Here is a 22,035-nt window from a genome sequence, read left to right on the forward strand (position 1 = left end):
ACAATGGTGCAGTGCCAGAGGTCTGGGTTCAACCCTGACTGCATGAGTTATCTGTGTGAAATTTGCACAATCTCTATGACCCTGTGCTTCCTTCCACTCCCAAAGGAATACAGGTTAACAGTGGCCAAATAACCTATTAATTAACCTGTAGGCAACTGATGTTCTTGCTCTGCGTATTAGCTTACAGCAATGCACTTTCTGGTCTTTGGTCATAGCACTTCAATTAAACTGACTCATTAAAACAAATGCAGGCCTTTACTAATCAACACATTGTATAAAGTAATTGGAAAGCACTTTCAAGCAGCAATGTACCAATAGTCAAATGCTTGCAGTATATAGTGATTTATTCTATGAAGTCACCAGATCCAAAGTTTAAAAACTCATACAATAAAGCCATTTTAAATGGTGAATACTAAATGGAATAATAGGATGTAAGCCTTTCCTAGATTAAAAACATTGCATAATGAAGAAATTTAAGACTTACTTCCTGAAAAAGCTCAATATAGTAAAATCCACAAGTAACAGTCTACCAATCAAACATTTTGCTTACGTTAAGAGTTCCTCCCTTCCCTTCCAAAATGCCAGTGAATAAATGAGTGAAATTTACAGGAATCTAACTATTAGCTGAAGAGTCTGGCAGACATTGCTTTGATCCTTTTGAGAAACTGGATGCTACAGATATTAAAGTTATAATCAACATCAGTAGAGAGAAATCACTTACTGTTTCAGCTCCTCAACCTGGAAGTTGGTAAGATCTGGAATGTTTTCCTCATTTTCTTCCTCCTCATCATCTTCACCAATAGCAGAAGCTTGAGAATCACCCTCTGGAAACATCAGACTCCAAATTAATTAAATAATTCACAATATTTTGAGTTATTTGCTACTGGTTTAATTTAGGTTTTGCAGGTAAAAACAGTTGTTCAAAAAAAAAACTCACGTGTTGGTGTGGATTCCACTAGATTTGACTTCAAAATTCCTGTAGAAATCAGCTTTGAAAACAGCTCATTCACATCCAGTTGTCCCAAATGATTCTCCAAAGGTGCAAAAGATGATCCTACAATTGTATAACACTTAATTACACAATAAGTAATTGCTAACAGAATAGCCTCAGATATTGTTATACTTATCTAACAGTGACAAACCAAAGACTAAGTTGACGTTTTATATTGCTATAAGATTAATGCCAAATATTACCGGTCATTTCAAGTACAAGGTTTCATGCTATAAAGCTAAAGTTACTCATTTCTCTTACTGAAGAGCTTATTGCAATTAAAATGTAAACATTTTCTTCCATCTACCGGTAGTTACCAAAAGGCAGATTTCTAATTCACAAGTCTTGAACCCAAGACAATTATTTGCATATTAATTGTTATACAATTTAAATACTTCCTCCAAATTCCTCAACCCTGTTAAATAAAGTTTCTTCCTCGAGTGGAAGTCCATCTTCTGCCTTTCTTAACATGCCTGAACTTACTAATAGGACACATACTCTTAAGATCTGGGCATAAGGCATTCTCCAGATCAGGGGACATTGAAAATTTGGTAAGCACAAAGGCCAAAGTAGAAGAACAGATGTCACTAGGCTGAAGAGTTACAGAATTATAATCAGTAATTCAATGTAGACAAATGATTTTAAAAGTATGCCATCAAAAACCACAGGTTAACATTTATGGAGGGCACAATGTAAGAGGAAATAGAACAGTCACGCAGAATTGTCATGTCAAAAGTGTGGATGGGACTTGCAACAAATAGCCTGAGGCAAGACAGAGACCTGCAATGAACTAAGGCAGGCTTGATGACTTGGACACAGAATTGAAAGTGTCAATAAGATGGAATTAATGGAAACTACCTGACATTAAAAAAATCAAATAGATGGAATTATGCAGGAGAATCAGCATTGAGTCCATTCTAATAAATACATTTGAAAACATTCCTGCACAAAATCCGATGTTGGATTATGATAAATCAGGCCAGCTCATACATGGAATCTGTATTTATCATTGAGAAATAAAGATGTGATAGAAGCACCAAGTTTCTCCACTCTACAAAAAACAGAAACGAAACTGGTTTTCTAGGCATGATTTGATAGGAATAAAATGAGCGAACTGCAGCATATCCTGACAGCTAAAGAGAAAGACAGTCAAATGACTTACAAAAAAAATAGTAAAAGGTGCATCAAGCAGACAAGATTCTAAGACAATTCTATGTACTAGAGAAAAGCAAAATAGAGATCAAGACTGATTACATCAGGACAAGGTACAAGATCAGGCAGAAATTTGATGATAATTTAATCGAAAACTGAAGTCACTAATTTATTAGCAGAAAATGTGTTACCTTGCGGTATCTGTGTAACCGGAACAGAAGATTGAGATGGCAAGTACTGTTGCCCTTGACTGAATGAAATCTGACTGCTGGGAAAACTAGTCATGGCATTAACCTATAAAACAAAAACACATGATGAAAACTAGATTATCCAAAACTTTGAACATCAAGAATAAAAATGCCTAACATCAAGTTTCTGGCATCCTCCCCCTTCTTGAGTGATGAAGGTCTTGACATGAAAGCAACTATTTACTAATTTCCATACATGCTGCCCGACTTCCAAAGATCCATGGGACCTCGGATTTCCAGTATCTGCAGAATCTCATTATTAAGTTTCTCTTTAGTGTTTGCACCTCATGTATCTACAGATGCATCATAGGCAGTGGTTATCTAGTGCTTTACATATATAAACTAACATAGCTATACCAAAATCATCTCAAAGTTAAACCAGCTCAAAACTAATTTCACTATATGGACCCAGAAATGTTGCAAGGATCTTCTGACCTACATGTCCCAATACATTTACTCATCCACAAACTAATGGAGCTAAAAATAATAATTTGCCAGTACTTACAGGCTGTTGTTGGCGAGGCAAGTTTTCAGGTAATGAAGAAAGGTTATTGTTATAAAAGGTCCCGCGTGTTGATTCGTACTGATCGTGTGGTCCTTCCACTCGGGGTAATGGTGTCTGACCATCGAAGCAAGGACCAGCTGCTGGCATGAAGGTTGGATTGGCCAAAGTTGTTGTTCCATGTATGCCAGATTCATTAAAATGAGATCCTTGAGGCATGTTAAATCTGGGTCCAGATTGTCCATCAAGGCCTCTTCCCTGAAATTGAGAGCTTGGTGGATGACTGTTAAACAAATGACCAACAACACTGTTTCTAGGATCAGGATGCACTGGAGCTCCATCAAACTGTGGCCCACGAGAACTTTCAAAATGTGTCCCTTGTTGTGCAGCTATTATGTCAAAACGACTCCCAGTAGGTCCATCAAAACGAATGGCAGGTTGCCCTGGATGACTGCCTGAACCATCAAAATGTGCACCTTGCTGCCCAATCTGTGGGCCATCAAAGCGCATACCACATGGTGCTGCATGACCACCAGGGCCATCGAAACGTGCACCTAGTTGACCTGGACGTGGGCCATCAAAGCGTGCAACTGGTGGCCCTAGGCGTGAACCTGGACCATCAAAGTGCATATGGGGTGGTCCAGATTGTGGACCATCAAAACGCAAATGTGGCTGCCCTACAAGACCATCAGGGTTATCAAAGCGTATGCACGATTGTCCTGGATGTGGGACATCAAAGTGCATGGCTGGCTGCCCAGGATGTGGATCAAAACGAGGGTGCCCTAGATGACCTCCAGGATTGTCCAACTGTGTGCCTGGCTGAACTGCAGGCAGTCCAAAGCGTGAGCTTGGCTGGCCTGGATGACGACCTGGGTTGTCAAAATGACCAGGATGTGAACCATCAATGCGAGCACCAGGCTGTGGACCCTCAAACAGAACCCCTGGCTGACCACCTGCATTTTCAAACCGTACCCCAGGCTGCACTATATGTGGACCATTAAAACGCACCCCAGGCTGAACAAGGTGTGGGCCATCAAATCGTGGCCCATGCTGTCCCATGCGGGGGCCATCAAAACGTGGCCCATGCTGTGCCATGCGGGGGCCATCAAAATGTGGCCCGAGTTGCCTTGGACGAGCACCTTCAAAACGGAGCCCAGAGCGTGGGCCACCAGGACCATCAAAGCGTACACAGGGCTGCTCTAGACGCAGGTTACCTGGACATTCAAAGCATGCAGCAGGGTGCCCCCTGTGGGGACCATCAAAACATGCACCAGTCTGTCCGTCAAAATGTTTACCGGGTTGCCCCGGAATGCCCTCAATCCAAAGACCAGAGTGGTCAGAGCTATTAACAGGTTGGACAAGTTGCTCCGGGAGATCCTGCAACCTCATCCTAGATCCAGTAATGTGCATGTCACAGCTTGGAGATCCATCCCGACCACGAACCCATGTCCTGTCTGATTCAATGGGTTCATTTCTAATTTTATCCACATTTCTTAGAGACGAAGATTTTCCTGGCCCTGGTCTGTCACTTAGTTCTCTAAATCTCTGTGGTATTTCAGGTACACTAGATCTTGTGCGTTGATTTTCAACTAGTCCAGCAGCCCTCAATGGTGCATCATAAGCAGATTTCTCTTCTGAATGACGGTCACGTTGCCTTGGCTCATCTCTTTTGGAATCTGATAAAACAAATAAGAAATTACTTTGGATCAAATTAATATACAAATCACAGAGCAGGGTGAAATTGATCATCTGTCAAAATTATATTCAAAATACTTCTACAAACCTAATATTTGTAATATATTTCAAAGTTATTATATTTGAGGCAAGATTAACTTCAGTACACAGCTTTGACTATTTAGCATTCATGGTCATTCAAGTATGTCTGTGCAACTGCAAACCAACTATAGTTGAATTGAGTGCTACATAAATTGAAATTCAGGAATTTTCAAATAACAAAATGTACACCAGTTGATACTTCACACTTTGTCAAATTTACATAAGCATCCCAAACATCTAGTGAATAAGTACAAGTAGACAGTGGTTAACAACTGGTCTCAAGAATGATAATGGTGTGATGATGCTGTGGATATACTGGACGTGCCCAGTGACTCAAGTAGGAAAACATTTACAGAAGAGTCACTGAAATACATAACAAGAGGCAACTTTATCTCCCATGAAATCTGTTGCAAACAGTAAATGTAGTTTAACATGTACCCAAATGTTAGGGTAAAAACCTCAACAGGGAAAACCATGGTATCAGATGGATTTTTTAAAAATCCATGTGGAAGGATGCCCATTGCTTACTTTAAAATTATTTGCCAGTAACTAGACATGTACATCGTGACCAAGAATAAGATTATCAATTAATTACACTTCTAAATTTACCTGGTCTTTCTCTTGGACCAAGTTCTTTGAGATCTCTTTCAGGTTGATGTGCTCCTTGCCGCTGATCCTTAAGATGTTCGCTCCGTGCTGGTTCTAGCTGTCTCATTCCATGGCTAGAATCGGTTTTGTATCGATCTTCAGGATTTGGTGAATTTCTTTTAGTTGGCAAAGGATCATCTACCTGTTTTTTGCTGTCACGAATGTTACTTTGGTTTCGCTCATCTACTAAAGGACTCATGCGTTGATGTGGCGGTGACACACGGTCACAATGTTTGTCATGTGACTGTCTATTATCACCAATAGGAGAATGTCTCATAGTTTTATCGCAAGGTTTTCTTCTTTCTGAATGCCTTCCTTCAGTGTGATGCATACTCTCACTTGCTTCTCTTTTCTCCCCAAGCCTCCTTTCCTGAAAAGTGCCTCTATTGTCATGTCTGTAGCTGTTCACAATTGGGGACTTGCTTCCTTGATCGGCATCTTCTCTCACATCAAGAGAAAGATCACTAGATACATCCTTACGGCTCTCTCTTGTTTTCCAACGAGGTTCTGCATCATGCAGTTGTTCTGATTGAACCCTGGTTCGTTTTAATTTAGACATATGCTCAAAATAGCTCAGTTCTGCTTCAGATAAAGATCCACCTTTACCTTGGGTTCTAACTGGAGATTCTCCCTTAAGTTCAGTTTTAAAACCCCTTGGAGAAACATGGGAGGCTTGCCAATCACCAGACCTGTTCTTTTCCTCTTGGTACTGGAACAATTGATTGATTTGATGAGCAACAACAAGAAACTCATCATAACTTATCTCTGCAGCTGCTAGTCGTTGATTTGCCTAAAACCAGTAATAAACAGTATTAGGTGCAAATATCTAGATAAAACATTTAACATATTTTATCAGAAGAATGAAAATAACAGTCAAACTTAGTTACTACTAAACTTGTCCGAACAAATGAGATCTCAGTGCAAGTGAAAACATTGACATCAGATGAAAAAAAAGCTATCATGAAGTTACAATTCAATTGTGACGTTTTAGAAACGAGAAGAAAACAGCACCTAGCGCAAATATGTGTTACCAATTGGTACAAGGAATATTCCAATTTCAGATCCAAATAATTTAGATCTCCAATTTTTTAAGCATTCCAAAATCTTTTTAAGCAAAGAACTTTTTCTTCATATAAATGCTTCTGCTACAAATGTTTTTTTCCTCTAGTTCAATTTTCATGTGCAAGAGAATTAGTAATAATCTCTAACATAATCTCATTATACGATACTAATTCTTCATAACTCTACCACAAAATGCTTCTCAACCCCAGCTCTTACTTTTCTAATAAACTCTTACTTTTTTCAGTAAATCTCTCTTGCTAGCATTTGTCAATTCTTTGGGGATTTGTAAGTTTGCATCAACACTCATTCTTTGCTGGCGTGGTGTTCGAGGAGACAGAATTCCTTTACTTCCAGGATAAACTTCCTTCTGATGTGGATATTTTGTATGTACTTGAGTATCCTGTTTTTGCTTCAAGCTAAAATGTAAACATTTTCATTAGTCTTCATTATCAACCACATTATGTCAAATAATTTACTGGTTCTAGTTTTAACAGAACTCAATCTCTGCCCCTTATTAGGCATTTGAAGCCCCTCTCTGGAACATTTTGTAAAATAGACCAAGATTAATTTGTGAATGCCTAGCAATGACAGTTTTTCAGGCACCTGCTAGCATCAGTATCTCCAATATTTTGCACAATCTGGTTGTACACAAAATCCCAAATTTATGTATAAGAACAATCCCAAATCTTGTATCACTACTAAGTAATGGAAGAGTGAAGGTGAAGAGTGTTTAATAGCATCTGAAGGAAACTGACTTGTATTTAATTTTAACAATTCCGGAAAAACACCAGAAAATTGGACATGGGCATCATCTGTGGAATTGAAACACCATCACCTGGGGAGGACAGCTGTATATCCATTCTACAACATGCAAAGAAAGCACATTATCCTAAATTGTTAAATTTGGTATTTAACCTGGCAACAATTCTGATGGAAGGTCAGCTGCTGTTCTGTCAAGGTGACATTTAACTATAATGGAACAGTGCTGGAAACCAAACACGTCACAGTAGGTATGGGTTGAAAAAGCAGTCAGGCATACTGCAAATTGAATGAAGCTGCCCTGCCCCATATAATGGTCAATGAAACGTGCATTTGGTTTCTCCAACATATAATTGCATGGTAGTAAACAGTAAAAGAGGTACTACATCTTCAGTTGAAAGTGAACATAAAATGAAATCTTAAGATTCTTCTGAAAGGGGAGAAGGGGACATTTATCTCAAGGTAGAATTCATTGAGAATGGCAAAAATCACTAAGGATAATCAGTTCAATGTGGAAGCTAGTGAGGTGTAAGACTGTCCCGGTACTCAGGAGCAAGATCAGATATAATCAAGGGTTCTACAAACTATGAAATAGAAGCCACAATTAAAATAGTCACAGAGTCTGGATGGACATTACAGACCATAGCAATATCTGTAACATTTTTCCAAATCTGAGCAGAACTTCAGTTTGGGCAGAGGTGAAAAGAGTATCCTTTGCATATTGTGAAGTTCAGGTCAGAAGTTTGTATTTCAATTTAAACTCTGGAACAAAAGTACAGATCAAAATAAGATTATAGTCTGGGCCTGTGCATTCCAAACTTACCTTTTAGCTTCCTCCCATCCAGATTTCCACCTTTTGGCAGATGGAGGGTCATGCCAGTTTTCAACATTTTCCTTTGGTTCAGGGGAGCGTCTGGGGGAATTTCTGTTTTCAGGACGTACAGCTTGTGATTCCTGACCCCTCTCATCTCGTGTCCTCTTGGGCTTCCGTGAATCTCTGGCTTCTGGTTTGGCATTAGCTTTCTTTCTAAGATCTCGATGTTCCCAGTTACTACTTTGTTTATACTCATCAGACAAGGGCCTTTTTGCCAGTTTTTCTTTGTCTTGCACTTTGGAAAGCGGTGAAACACTTATACGTCGCCTTTTGGGTGACAACCTACTTCTTTGTCTTGTTGAACGTGATATAGGTGACCGTGATCTTGGGGACCGTGACCTTGAAGATCTTGGATGTGACCTAAAATTAAATCCTCCAGATTTACTATCTCTTTCCATCTCTTTGCCATCCTTTTCATTTCCTAGAATGCCATTGATTGGTCTGTTTCTGTTTACTGAAGGCTTACGTTCAGTTCCTTTATTTTGATCTTCCTCCACCTTTTTCTCAGTACTTTCCCTCCTTTCTTTGGATTCTACTTTGCCATCAGTCTTATCCTGAGAAGACTTTCGCAATCTTGGATCTCTCTTGGCAGCTTCTACTTTTACCTTATCAGTGTCCGTTTTTCTAGCATTTTTAACAGGCAACTTATTTTTCACTGGTGAAACCATTTTAGATTTTCCTTCCGACACTTTGGATTCCCTTCTGGCCGATCTGTCATTGACCTTATCTTTGTCTGGTTTTGATACACTGGCCTGATTTGCTGACTTCTCAGAGGATACCCTAGCTGGGCTATTTTTTTTGCTTACATTTTTTTCACATTTCATTGTTTGCATTGGCCCTTCCTTCTTAGCAGGATCTTTTGTCTGGTGACTGGGCCTATTTATGCGAGGATCTCTATTTGATGCTTTGGTATCACTGGCATGTGCTGCCTGAGATCTTTCTTGTTGAGCCGATTCTTGTTGCAAAGGTCTGACTGCAGCTGGAGTTGGCTTTGCTGACCCCGTTGCAAGCATGGGAGAAACTTTTGTAATTGGTACATGTTGTTTGGAATGTCCAAGGTTTACCATTGAATCAGGAATGGGGTGTTGAGAAGCAAGTGAAGCAATCTGAAATAAAATTAGGTACCATTACGAAATAAGTAAAAAGAGCATCAACATGCGTAACAGACTATGTCTTCAAACTAAAATATGGAATTAAGTAATTGTGTTTTTATAGTTTCTAAAACAATTTTTCTTAAACCTTTACCAAGGTTGCTTCTAACTTTAACTATAGAAACTGATGTACTCTAAAAAAGTACTTTAAAATAATTTTAGTTTTTCCTCAAATTTTAGCTTGTTTCCACCTCACTAGTTTAGCATGCATTCTCTTATTTCAGCTTCCGTGTCATTGACTCCTATAATGTAGTATTTCAATTTCTTTTTAAAAGAGTGTTCAATTTCAAGAAAGGTATTGAACTCAAGATTCAAAATATTCACTAGAACAATTAAGATTGCCCTATTGCATAGGAAACTGTCCAGGAAATGTCAGTTTCTTTCTAACAGTTTGCATCACATTAAATGAATCTAACAGAAGCATATGAAAATAGACTTGTGACGAACTGGTTCTGCCCGTTACATCCAGCAAGTATTCTGAACAGGTAATCATTTAAGACAAACCTTTCTTCAGATGACTCAAGCATTCCCATCATAACTTTTTACTTGGACTAGTCAGACACAAGAACATTCAACTCTGCAGACTATTGAGTCTGCACCAATGAACAAGAACTTTCATACTAACTCTATCCTAAAGAATTCATTCCCTCCACATTCTCATTAAACTACTCCCAAATATGATACACATCCACTCTAATGGAGTAATTTACACAAGAACCCTCATTTTCTGGGACGTGGAAGGAAAATGTGGCTTTCCTGAAATCCACTCAACCACAGGAACATGAAAACTTCAGACATCCAGAGTGAGGTACCTCTACTAGCTACACCACAATTGGCCACACTTTAAAAACTGCTCAACACTTCAAATACAAACATGAATATAACTTTTGAGAGCAAGGTAGTTTACTGAGCTGATGTTTTTGAAATGTTGGAGAAATTAACTTTATATTGATCAATAGTTGCCTCATTGATCCAACACTAGTTATTGAAAATAAAGTAGGGTTGCCTATAAAAAGTTTCTGCTCAGAAAGTGCAGCCAAAGGGAAACCATGTTTTCTGAAAGGAAGAGATTCTTGTAATCTTTGACACCCAAAGACACTTTCCAAGAACTTCAACCACTTATTTCTGTAACAAATGGTCTCAGGTGCAAATCTTTCATGGTGGTTCAGAAAAATATCCCTCAAATTAATATTAATAACCAGAATTTTACTGGGACTTCTAACTGACAGGCTGAGAAAGCATTCAATCTTCTCGCAAATTCTACACTATCATGCCATATTTGTATCAGTCATGTAATAACAAGGGACTAGTAACCAAGGTAGCATGCTCAAATTCAACAATAGTACATTCTGAAATATGCATATGAGGGAAATCAAGCTCATATCCCACTGGAAAACAAGTATCTGAGAAATTACTGACTGCCAATTTGACATAATATTTAATTTAATTAAATATACAAGTTTAATTTGTATATTTAATATCTTTCTTCATTAAAACTGTTAAGGTCAAACTACACCCGACTTGGATCTCAAGGTACAGCAAGAAAATGTTTGTGAACCCTTTGCGATTACCTGGTTTCCTGAATTACTCAAAATGTGATCTGATCTTCATCTAAGTCACTTAGCCAATACATTGTACACCATTTAAACAATCGCGGTCTAGGTTCCAAAAAGTATGAACCACTGGAGGTCTGATGCCTTCTACAAAACCTATTTGGAGTCAGGTGTTCCAATCAATTAGATAAGATTGGGGGCGTGGGTTGTAGAAGACACACAAAGTCAGGTTACTGACAGAGCCTGCTCTTCAAGATAGATGTTTACGTGCACCATGCCTCGATCTAAACAACTTTCAGGACCTTGGAAGAACTGTAGATACACATGAAGGTGGAAAAAAGTTACAAAACCATTCCTAAAGACTTGAGTGTTCAAACCACAGTAGGAGAAATTACCTACTAAAGGAAACTCAGTACTGTCACAACTCTCCCTGGGAGTGGCCATCCTGCAAAGATCACACCAAGAGCACAACTTGCAATACTTAAGGTGAAGACCTGCAGAAATCTCTAGAACTTGCTAAAATCAGTTCATGGAAGAACACCAGAAACCACTGCTGCATGTTTCAAGTTTGCGAAAGACCACCTGGATGTGCCACACTTTGGGGACAATTTCTGGACAGATGACACAAGTGAACTATGTTTGGGGGGAACAAAGAATTAAAAATTGTATCAAGACATTTTATAGGATGTAAGGGTAGTGGTCTGTCACCTGAAGCTTAACAGAAGTTTGATGATGCAACAAGACAATAATCCAAAACAAAAGTAAATCAACTGCATGGTTAAAGAATGACCACAGTCCAAATTTTAACCCAATTGAGATGCTGTGGCATGACCTGAAGAGAGCTGTTCAAGTATCCAGGAATATGGATTAACTGGAACAGTTTTGTATGGAGATGATCTAAAAATCTTCTTTGTAATTGTGCAAGTCTGATCAGCAGTTACAGGAAACATTTGATGGAAGTTATTGCTGCTAAAGTAGGTGTCTACCAGTTATGAAATACAGGTGTGCACTGCTTAACATCCATTTGGACATCAAATTGCACATACATCTGTAGTCCCGATCGGAGAACATGACATAGCAGACGTAACCAATCTTGTGTATTGCATCTCAAGTGTAGTAGCATTATCTGTTTAATTTTCTTTCAAAGATATTAAAGTGCATCATGACTTCGAGACACAGCAAAACCACTCCTAGTGATAGCAGCAGCAAGAGGCAAAGGAAAAGTATTGATTTGGAAGTGAAACAGAAGGTTATTAAACAATATGAAGGTGGAATTTATGAAGAAAAAGAAAAATTGGCAAAAAACACTGGACATATTCCTGAAGAAGCCAACACCTCCTGAAGTAGAACACTGAGGAAGTTGAGAACAGTAATGTGGATGATCCCAATCCTCTGATAAATTGTGTGATATAGGCCAAGTAGTGTTTACATAAAAGTTTAAAAAGTGAAAAAATTAAAAAGTTTAAAATGAAATAAATAATTAGTGTATGTATTATAGTGTACAGTATAGTTTTAATGTAAGTTCTTGGCTATTTAGTCAATACAGGTACACTACAGTACTCCATATAGGTTTGCTAAGTATATAATATGATGTTCGCACAACGTCCAATTTCACAGAATGTATCGTGGATGGTAAGCAACACATACCTATACATACTGTTTCGAGCCTGGACTGAATGATTAAGCACTGTATTGAATGAAAATTACAGCTGTTTATGTTATTAGTTTATGTATTGTGACTTAGATCAGTCCACACTGAGTAATGCAGAAAACCAGATAATTGCAAAGCGTTCACAAACTTTTTCTTGCAACTGCATACAATGGATGACTTGCCTTCTGCTCCAATTATAATATGCTATCCTTGAGTACTAATCCCTTTCCAACTCCCAACTGATAAAATCCTGCCACATTGCTACAACTATTTGGAAAATACACCAAGTCATTGTAAGCAGAGAAAACATTAAAATAGTCCAAGATCTGCTTGAACTGTATAATTATTTGCCCCTCATACAGTCAGGGTATCCAGATTTCAGGATGCTTTCTGGTTATCCAATTGATGTACTTAAAAATAAAATGAGATGAGCGCCAAAATATCCAGCATTGCAAGAACCTGGCATTTCTTTTTTAAAAAGCACACCTCAATTTCTTAGTACATTAATTGGATAACTAGAAAGCATCCTGAAATCCAGATAACCCAGTAAATCTAGACATTCTAAACTACGTCATATTTAGTGAATCAAAATTTAAACCCTTTCTCATGATTGACCTGAAATCATATCTAGAAATGTTTTTGATCCAGGTATAGCAAGTATTTGTCAGCTCATTTACCAGAATGTTTTGCTTTCATTTTATCAAGTTCTTTATTTTTTTTTTAAACAAAGTTTCTGCAAAATCCAGATTTAATTTTGTAGAATGAAATAGTATACTGTTTGCAAATCATAACACAAATTTTATCAACACTTAAGGCACAACTGTCAACCGTCACTCTGTTTTGGGGCAAGGAGATTGGCCCATCATCCAATATTGCCCCTGGGTGAAATCATTCCCCAAACTATATCTAAATGTGCCTTTGTGGGTCTTGATTTTCATTATTCTCATTAAATGCATACATGCTTTTCCCAATGCACAAGTCTTTGAGGGGGAGATGCAAACCAGCCCATTATTTATCTAAGATAAAGAATGGATCTTAGCCGATATGGCAAGATTTATATATTCATATGAATGATGTAACAGCCTTAAGATATTGCTCATGTTGTTGATAGTGAAGCTCACTTGACCAAATGTTAGCCAACAGAAGCATAGCTACTGTGACACTGTTACAGCTGGGAGTTCAATTGCAGTGCCACTTTAAGGAGCCAATACACCCTTCTGTGTTAAGTGTGGGTTTTCTCCAGGTGCTCCTGCTTCCTCCGACAGTCCAAAGACGTACAGGGTAGGTTAATTAGCCATTTAGAATTGTCCTGTGATTAGGTTAGTTAATCGGGGTTGTAGAGTCATTAAGTTGCAGGCTTAAAGAGCCTACTCCACGCTGTATTGCTAAATAGCAACATTACTTTCCAAGGCCTATTTACACAACTGAACTTGTTTATGTATGACCTGAAGTACTGTCAATGCATTCCCCATGAGCTGGTAGAATGTGGTAACTGCCTTAGTAATGCAACACAAGATAGCTAAATCTCAGACAAGTAATCAATAATTTCCAAATGCAATTATTAACACTGATTTGGCTATGCACACCTTCAGTTAATGAATGCAACAAAGAACTAACAATGTTTAAGACATTGTTAAGATTTAGCAATCCCTCAGACCAGTATCAAATCTAAATGCTATCAGCCAATGAAAACTGACATTACTGCTAAAATCCCAGGCTTTAAAATTCTGGTCCAAGATTTTTCTGTTGTTATATCCAGATTTTCAAGTGTAAATTCCATAATGTGGAAAAGGTAATCTCCACTTACCTTCACTCCCTATGGATATTTACCACTGAAATGTAATATTTAGTGATTAGTACTTTAACTTACCAGTTGTGCCTTTGTCTGTTCTAATTCCAGTTCCAATTTCTTCTGTTGCAACTCAAGTAACTGCTTTTGTTTTGCTAATAGTTGTTGTCTTATAAACTGCTCTTGCTCCTGTGTAATGTTTTTCTGTGACTCAGCTATGTTTTGTTTGGCTGAATTAACAGGAGCAACTGTGGAACTTGAGGTGCTGGGTTCTTCAAGCTACAAGGAAGGAAAAATTCAAGTTACGACCAGGGTATTCTACAATTCTCCAAGGAAGCTGGTACAAGAAACGTTGGCAAATAAGAGAAACACCACAACAAACATTTTGCAAATTTTCTTTATTTATGCTCATTAAGTTTAATAGTGCCAAGGACATTAATCCAACTTGAAGTTGACCAACATATGTTATGCTTTCCTTATGAAAGAGGCGAGATTCCTTTAACACTTACCGATCTATTTAAAAACTTGGGATTTACATGAATACTTGAACTGTTCACATTTGGTGGTAAAGGCTTAATAGGCCATGCAGGATCTATTTTGTTGACTTTGACGTCTAAGGCATAAAGTTTCGTCAGTTGAAACATATCATCCCACGTAGAACGCAATTTAAACAAACTTTTTCTAGTGCTCTCATCCACCTAAGAACAAAATAATTATCCAACTTTATGAGTGTTATGGCTTTTATAATCTTACAAACATACCTATCAGAATAAATCAGAAAGAATGATTAAAGGAAGCTGCATTAAAAGTGAGATTTCTTTTAATGAACTTTCTGAAGCAGACGCAAGTCTTGGGATATTTGTACACCGTTACTTAGTTAATATGGTGTCTGTTGAATGACTCAATTACTATTTCAAAAACATGCTATTTTGTCTAAGGTACACAACAATGATCATTCACTGCCTCAACAAATCAAACTATACAATTTAAGCACATGCTTCAGAGTCAAAAATATAAATCTTAGTAACTACATTTTTCATTTGGTCACATGAAGAATGCCGAGGACAACACTGCAGTACAAAACTTTAAACATTTTATTTGTAAAGCTGTCCATTCGAATAACATCTATAATCAAAGTAATTTTCAAATTGGATTCCACACCAATGGTTTCTGCTGACATCACTCAAAAGTGTTATTAGTGAGGTGGAAGTTAATTTCTCACCATTTGAATTTCAGTTACTGCTCGCAGAATGCCAAATCTGGCAGTGATTAAATTGTTAAATTGTGATCTATTTCTGCGACCAAAATCAAAATCCGCTTAAAATACAAAATAAAAACCTCCACTTCCAGTTGTACGATCAAAAATGTGTCAAGAGAAATAATATTCAACATGAAAAAGCAATTGCATTCAGAACAAATTCTTAGGAAATGGCGATGTCAGTATATTTGCAGGTTGGATTTGAAAGGGAAGACTATCAATGATCAGGGAATGTGAATTCTTAATCAGCCTCAAAAAGGAAAATTCTAGTTCTATTACTAAAGGAGATTCCTTCTGTCATGGCATGAAGGAAAAGTACCAAAATGTGCTGTAAATTTCAATGCTTTTTAGCCTTCTCCGCACCTTTGTGGCACATCAGGCAGCAATCTGCCATTTCTTTAGCATGGGTCTGTTTTTTTTTAAAAAACAGGCAGAGCTGCTAGCTTGATGCTCAACCCAGCACAGATGGAGTGTGTGCAAGAAGCTGGCCGGATTCAAACCCGGAACCATTCGCCTCAAAGTTCAGTGTGGATGCCACTACACCATCAGCCAGCTTTTCAATGATGTGGAGCCTCTAAAATACGGACACTTAAAATCTGCAAATACTTTTTCAAAAATAGATGAGTGCCCTATTCCACACTTATTTGCAGTTAATAATTTAGACAATTTAAGCACAATAATTTTATTTGTATCATAAGCCATTTAAGTTACACCCTCGAAATATTCAAATTTGTCTTTTTTCTTATCAAGTGTAAGCATGAGGCTACCTGCCTATTATTGGACACTCAAAAAATGTGTTTGTGTTGGGGGGGGGGGGGGGGTGCTCAGAACCAGAAATTCAGCAATGCAGTCAGAGATTGCATCTCAGACTGTCCATGTTTAAAATCTAATCTTGTATTTCTACATATTCCCCTTCAAATTATAGCAAATCCAGTTTCATGCCACTGAACAATTTTAAATGCAGCTCAATTCTGATGTGAATCAACACAATGTAAATCTTGATCTGAAGTTAAACCATACATGCATTCCAGCTTCATAAACATACATACCTTTCATCAGCTACTTCAATGCTATCTAGTTACAAAACAGAAGCAAATATATACATATATACAGTAGTGACAAAATTATAGGTACCTTTTCAAATACACTAGAAAATGTAACACCTAAGTTTTGAGCAAAGAGTGTGATATAACTTCCTCCAACATTCTTCACAATGGAATCCATGAGATACATTACTGGAAGCTTCTCTGAAACTGGTGCCTGCAGCAATAGGAAAACTCAGAATATTAGGAAAACAGATAAAAGCAAATTTTTTTAAAGTCAATGACATACAAACACAGGAAGGTTCATTTGCAGTTAAGAGTAAACTGTTCCAGAATGCAGCTTTTTTAGGATTTGGTTGTTGTCAACACGAAAAGGAATTCTTCAGTCTCAGAACAGTTCCATGGCGTCTGTGAGTGCTACATTTATATTCATGTGTACATAGCCCTTTTACTGTTTGCTTCCATGTACGTAGCTTCAAAGATCTTCCATGTTTTCCAATCATCAGAAACATTGGCGAGGAAATGGAATACAAGCTGCCAGTCATTCTTCAACTACTGCAGCAAAATGCAGTTCCAAGATTAATTACCTGTTATAATTCAATAACCTAATTATGAATTTATATAGAAATTGTTTTAGACTGTAACTGCTTGCAAAGCTGGCCATTTTCCAACTATTTCTATACATTACACTATGCACCCAAATCAGGCTAAGCATCTCGCTGATGCAATTCAATGCCAAATAGCCAACAATTACACATTAACTTAAATGTTAAATGAAATATTTGGATTTAATAAATCCCATAAAATAGTGATAATGGAAATACATGAATTAATTGCGAAGGTATGACTTTAATGATACACATTTACTAGCACTATAAACAATAAAACAATCTTTTAATGCACTCATTACCAATTCCAAACCAAGAAAGTTAATTTTTTGGGTGAGTGTTTAACATACCATTTATTCTGTTCACATTTGGGGACTATTCTGAAAGCACTTAACTTTGTCAAATTGCATCTGAGTGTTTAGGATATCAATGTCATTCTCAATTGACAGAATGCCAGCTGTTTTCCCTTAGGAACATACCAATGTATGCCAATCAACACAGCTAACTACATGGCATTAGTGATGGCATAAAGATCCAACTTGATTTTTTAAAACCAACTTTATCCATTTTCCTTGCAATCACGTCAACTTTAAGACCAGATTTCATTCAACTTTCAACTATGCCTATTAAACTGAACAGACACTGAATGTCTCCCCGCTGCCCATTTACTACCATAAATCAATGTTTTAACAAAACCACATTAAGCATATATATTTGAATTGTGCAAAAAGCATTGATATTTGATGTAGAACTCAAATTACTCTTGCACATCAGAATTAAATGCAATTCCAGCCTTCCCCACCAAACATCAAAAATCACGAGAAAATGGACACCAGTGCACACCAGGATACCAATTTAAACCTGTGTACTTGATGACACCACATGATGGATTTAATCAGTAGGTAACATTATACTTGCTAATACTTAGATCTGCTGTGATCAAAGTGGTAGTTGAATTGTCATTCGATGGATGCCACGTGAAATTTAAATACAGAGCCAGTTTGGCTTCAGTTTTTTTTTGCAAATTTGCCCGCATTGATTAGAAAAACAAAATCCTTGTTGACAGATGCTAGCCTACATCCACTCAATGTACTCTCAATTGCATTGAATTTTGTCACCTTCTGCTTGAAATGCCTTAAAACCATGTACAGTGCACTACTTCAAGACTAAAGCATTATCCCAATTCACAATTCAAACCTTAGGTTTACACTTTTAAGCTGTGTTTTGTATGAGATACAAATACATAAAGGTAAAGATCTTATTGATTAGTCACTTCTTAGAAGCATTTAACCCGTTATGAAACTCCATTAGAACAATCTCTATTACACTTAATGGCTAAAATGTGGTTTAACAAATGTTGGAGACAGGTAATTATAATATTCCCAAAGTAATAGATATATATAGTACACAAGGATTTGCTTTTGTTTGGGTTTGAACTGAACATTCCAATTATACTTGAATACAAATTAAATATTGAAGGCCATCTTTACATTTAGACAGCCTTCAAATTGCTGACCAATCGTTAAACTTCAGACTGAATAAAACTGTACAAATTATGTGCTTAATTGAGGTGGCATCATTTCTATAGCAACATTACTCTAGGAATCAGATCCTGGAGTAATGTAAGTTCCATAAAGTTCTGGACAACATGCTATGTAAATTATGGGAACTGTTAAGTTGTACTCAAAGGCAATGACATCCTTAAAAGAATTTGAAGTTACAGCCAATAATAGGATTTCAACCTAGATTTTATGCTCCAAGTCTTTCCAGAATCTGATCAAAGTAAGCTGTACACTATACAAATGGAAAATCTGGAGCTCAAAAAGCAATCATGTAATTTAATTGCTTTCATGACATGAAGCTTCTTAAACTAACACTACTTTCATCAGCTCTTGAACAGGCCATACTTGATTCATGTCCAAGAAATTCATTTATTAAATATCAATGAAAATAATTTTCATTTTTTAACCCTGGAATTCACCAAGCTACTTGTATAAATTGGTTCAATGTTTCATTTGGTGTGGATTTTATCAGATTACTGGAAATCATAATTCCAGTATCACTATTACATTGTAAATTGTAATCTGCTCCAATTCCATCCAACATAAAACATGTGAATTTCAGCGATAATGCTGTTCTTCTACCTAGAAAGAAATTATTCATTTATATGGAAGCCAGGCTATTTCGTTTCCACAATCGATGAATAGTTGAGAGGAATAAAATAATCAAGGCGTTCTGAGACCAACAGAGAGCAGGAACATATGAAAGCAGAAAACATTGGTATCAAAGCTGCAAATAAGATACCAGCAATTTTTAGAAATAGTTAGGACACTGATCGCAAGTCAACTCAAAAAAGTGGAAATTTAGTTAAGAACAAAAGGAGTAGGGAGGGCATCTGGCCTGTCGAGCCTGCTCCCTCATTCAGTAAGATTTAAATTTAGTACAAGGGTGAATAAAAAAGATCATGTGATCTATGCTGAGAGCATGGAAGCTGCACCAGTTCTTGCTCCAAGAAGCCATGCTATTCCAATTAGGACCAGACAGCATCTTCACATCATCAGGGCTTTAAGCAGCTAAAATTTAACGCTGATAATATCCAAAAATAAACCAGAGATGGTAGTCAGGCCATCGGTATCGAGGTCATTAAATGACGTGTGAAAATGAACACCTGTGTGAACTGTAGATCTTCAGCATCTACCAATGTATCTGCAACAGTACAAGTAGCAGACATTACTGAATTTTACCCAGCAACATGCTTAATAACGGAGGTCACGAAACTGAATGCTTAACTTGGCCATATTAAGGTGATTTGACTACATTGGATTACAATAGAGCTGTACTATTGGTAAGCAGATTGTATATATTTCTTCCAAAACCTGTGTAATTATGGAGCAAACTGGAGACCTTCAACGTCCCTAATGGGCTTTTGATTGCCAATGGTAATTATTCACACGGACACCATCCATGCAACTGTTCAAAGCGATTTCAATAAATTATCAAAGCTTGCTTTCTCATCAAGTGGAAATTCCACATTCTCAAGTCACAAAACAGGACTATAGAACAATACAAGTTAAAATTTAGACTTCATTTAATGCGTCGGTGTTATAAGATTGTCCTAAAGGATGGAACTTGCATGTTTATTACTATATAGTATATAGCTTAAATCATTTTGAATTCCCCTCAACCACCTGAAGTTGAACTATATACCCCATTTTAATTAACTAATACAAGAAACCGTCATTGCTTATTTAATCTTGGTTTTAGGCAGCCATCCCAATACTTAAGCCTTCAACATTCAGTTTTGTGATTAGTGTGCCCCTGAATAGAATACCAATGACTGAAACAGTAATCAAAAACCTTGTAAGTCTGAAAGAAATAAGACAAAAGAAAGTATTTCATTTTCTTTATTGGCAATTTTTCATAACCATTTAAACAGGTCAGGCCATTAAGAACATTAGATAAAAGATATCACTAGCATCCTTTATTTTTTTTTAAAAAAGGGAAGCATATTCGATCTGGCCCAGTTACAGAGAAAACCACCCGCACCCAACCACACATACGTACTTGTTTTCGCTTAACTATCTCACTACGTCAGAAATATTAACGCGAACTAAAAAGGCAAGGAAACTCCAACCACTTAACTAAATCTAACGATAGACAATTAATTTAAGGATCTAGCAATATGTAATCTGAGCGGCTATTAATACGTAATCTACACAATCAATAAACTAACACTGAAAATATGGACTTAAAACACGATATATTAACAGGTAGTAAGTAATTTCGTAGCCGACACAGCGGTTCGGGTGCAACAGAACCAGTTAAGCGAGCCGTCCCTCCCTCCCTCCACCAAAGCCAGTCACACCCGGATGACACGGGAGAGGGAAGGGGAGGGCAGGCTTCGGCGAATGTCGGATAGGACACACGGCGGCTGCCGGATCGAGAAAATAAAACTAACTCTCGCTGATCTAGCCAGAAATAAAAAACACACATTCAGAAGGGTTAGGAGTAAAAACATGGCGGAATGGAAAGCCGCCGACGCCACGGCTGGAAGGGACCGGGCGGAGGCTGAAATCCGCATTACAGCCGGGCCGCCATCTTGATCAACAACAGCAACGGGGAGGCGAGTCGAGCCGCCGGATGTCTCGCCCCTTCTCCTAGCCAGACTTTTTAAAAAACTCGGAATTTTCTTCGAAAAATTTTTAAATTAAAACAAAACTGATTTAAAAACCTTGAATATTTGTGCTTCGATTAACTTGACGATTTCCGGCGAGTACTTCAGGTTCTCTTCGGCCAGGATGGTGAGGTTGTTGATGTGCGGTTTGCTGTTGAAAGTCAGATCTTCTAGCGACGACTGGTATTCTTTACAGGCGTCCGCCTTCGCCGCGTCTTCCGCCATCATTGCGTTTTAAATGAAAGCTCCTTCCGTTCACTAATACCTCACGGATATCAAAAAAAGCCTCCCCTTTTAAAAATACGTATTTACTCTCTAAACGAACGCATAGTAAGGAAGTCCTTTCTAAAACCAAGTCAAAAACTACAGGTAACTCTCCTCAACAGCTCTACACATCCACTCCTTTCCCTCTCCTAATACAAAATGGCGGCGGGGACAGTTAACTTATTCAAAGCGTCACAATCGGGCGTGATCACAGCCAGAATTCATTGGTTGCTATCGTGACGGACGTAAACCGGTGATATTTCATTTGTTGACTCAATATAATTTGCATAACCATTATGACGATCCACAAAGTACGACAGCTGATTGGTGCCTGCTCGGGAAGACTGCGTCTTGCTGTATTCCTCGACTCGTGATTCGCTGCTGGTTTGCACAGGAACGTGTTCTGACGTTTATATCATGTGGCCACGTGGATTACCGGAACACGGCTGCAAGAATGGAATTCGGTGTGATTATCTTCGTTGTGAATTCAGGAAGTTACTGTGTTCTCTTTGTTTATTTTCAAACACTACAT

General features: G+C 37.7%; 1 protein-coding gene across 1 annotated transcript in view; it reads right to left on the bottom strand.

Moving 5' to 3' along the window:
* pcf11 (PCF11 cleavage and polyadenylation factor subunit) overlaps positions 1-21,678 on the bottom strand; it is a 28,579-nt gene extending 6,901 nt beyond the window's left edge. Inside the window, exons 1-11 of the mRNA XM_073043447.1 lie at positions 21,297-21,678; positions 16,549-16,674; positions 14,666-14,854; positions 14,238-14,435; positions 7,962-9,118; positions 6,615-6,795; positions 5,279-6,107; positions 2,897-4,569; positions 2,335-2,437; positions 938-1,054; positions 722-824 (exon numbers count right to left, since the gene is read on the bottom strand). Of these exons, the coding sequence (XP_072899548.1) occupies positions 722-824; positions 938-1,054; positions 2,335-2,437; positions 2,897-4,569; positions 5,279-6,107; positions 6,615-6,795; positions 7,962-9,118; positions 14,238-14,435; positions 14,666-14,854; positions 16,549-16,674; positions 21,297-21,467 (4,847 nt within the window). The 5' untranslated portion in view covers positions 21,468-21,678. The remainder of the gene's footprint in view (positions 1-721; positions 825-937; positions 1,055-2,334; positions 2,438-2,896; positions 4,570-5,278; positions 6,108-6,614; positions 6,796-7,961; positions 9,119-14,237; positions 14,436-14,665; positions 14,855-16,548; positions 16,675-21,296) is intronic.
* Positions 21,679-22,035: the final 357 nt, after the last annotated feature.

The sequence above is a fragment of the Hemitrygon akajei genome, chromosome 4 (genome assembly GCF_048418815.1).
Source record: "Hemitrygon akajei chromosome 4, sHemAka1.3, whole genome shotgun sequence".
Classification (NCBI taxonomy): Eukaryota; Metazoa; Chordata; class Chondrichthyes; order Myliobatiformes; family Dasyatidae; genus Hemitrygon; species Hemitrygon akajei.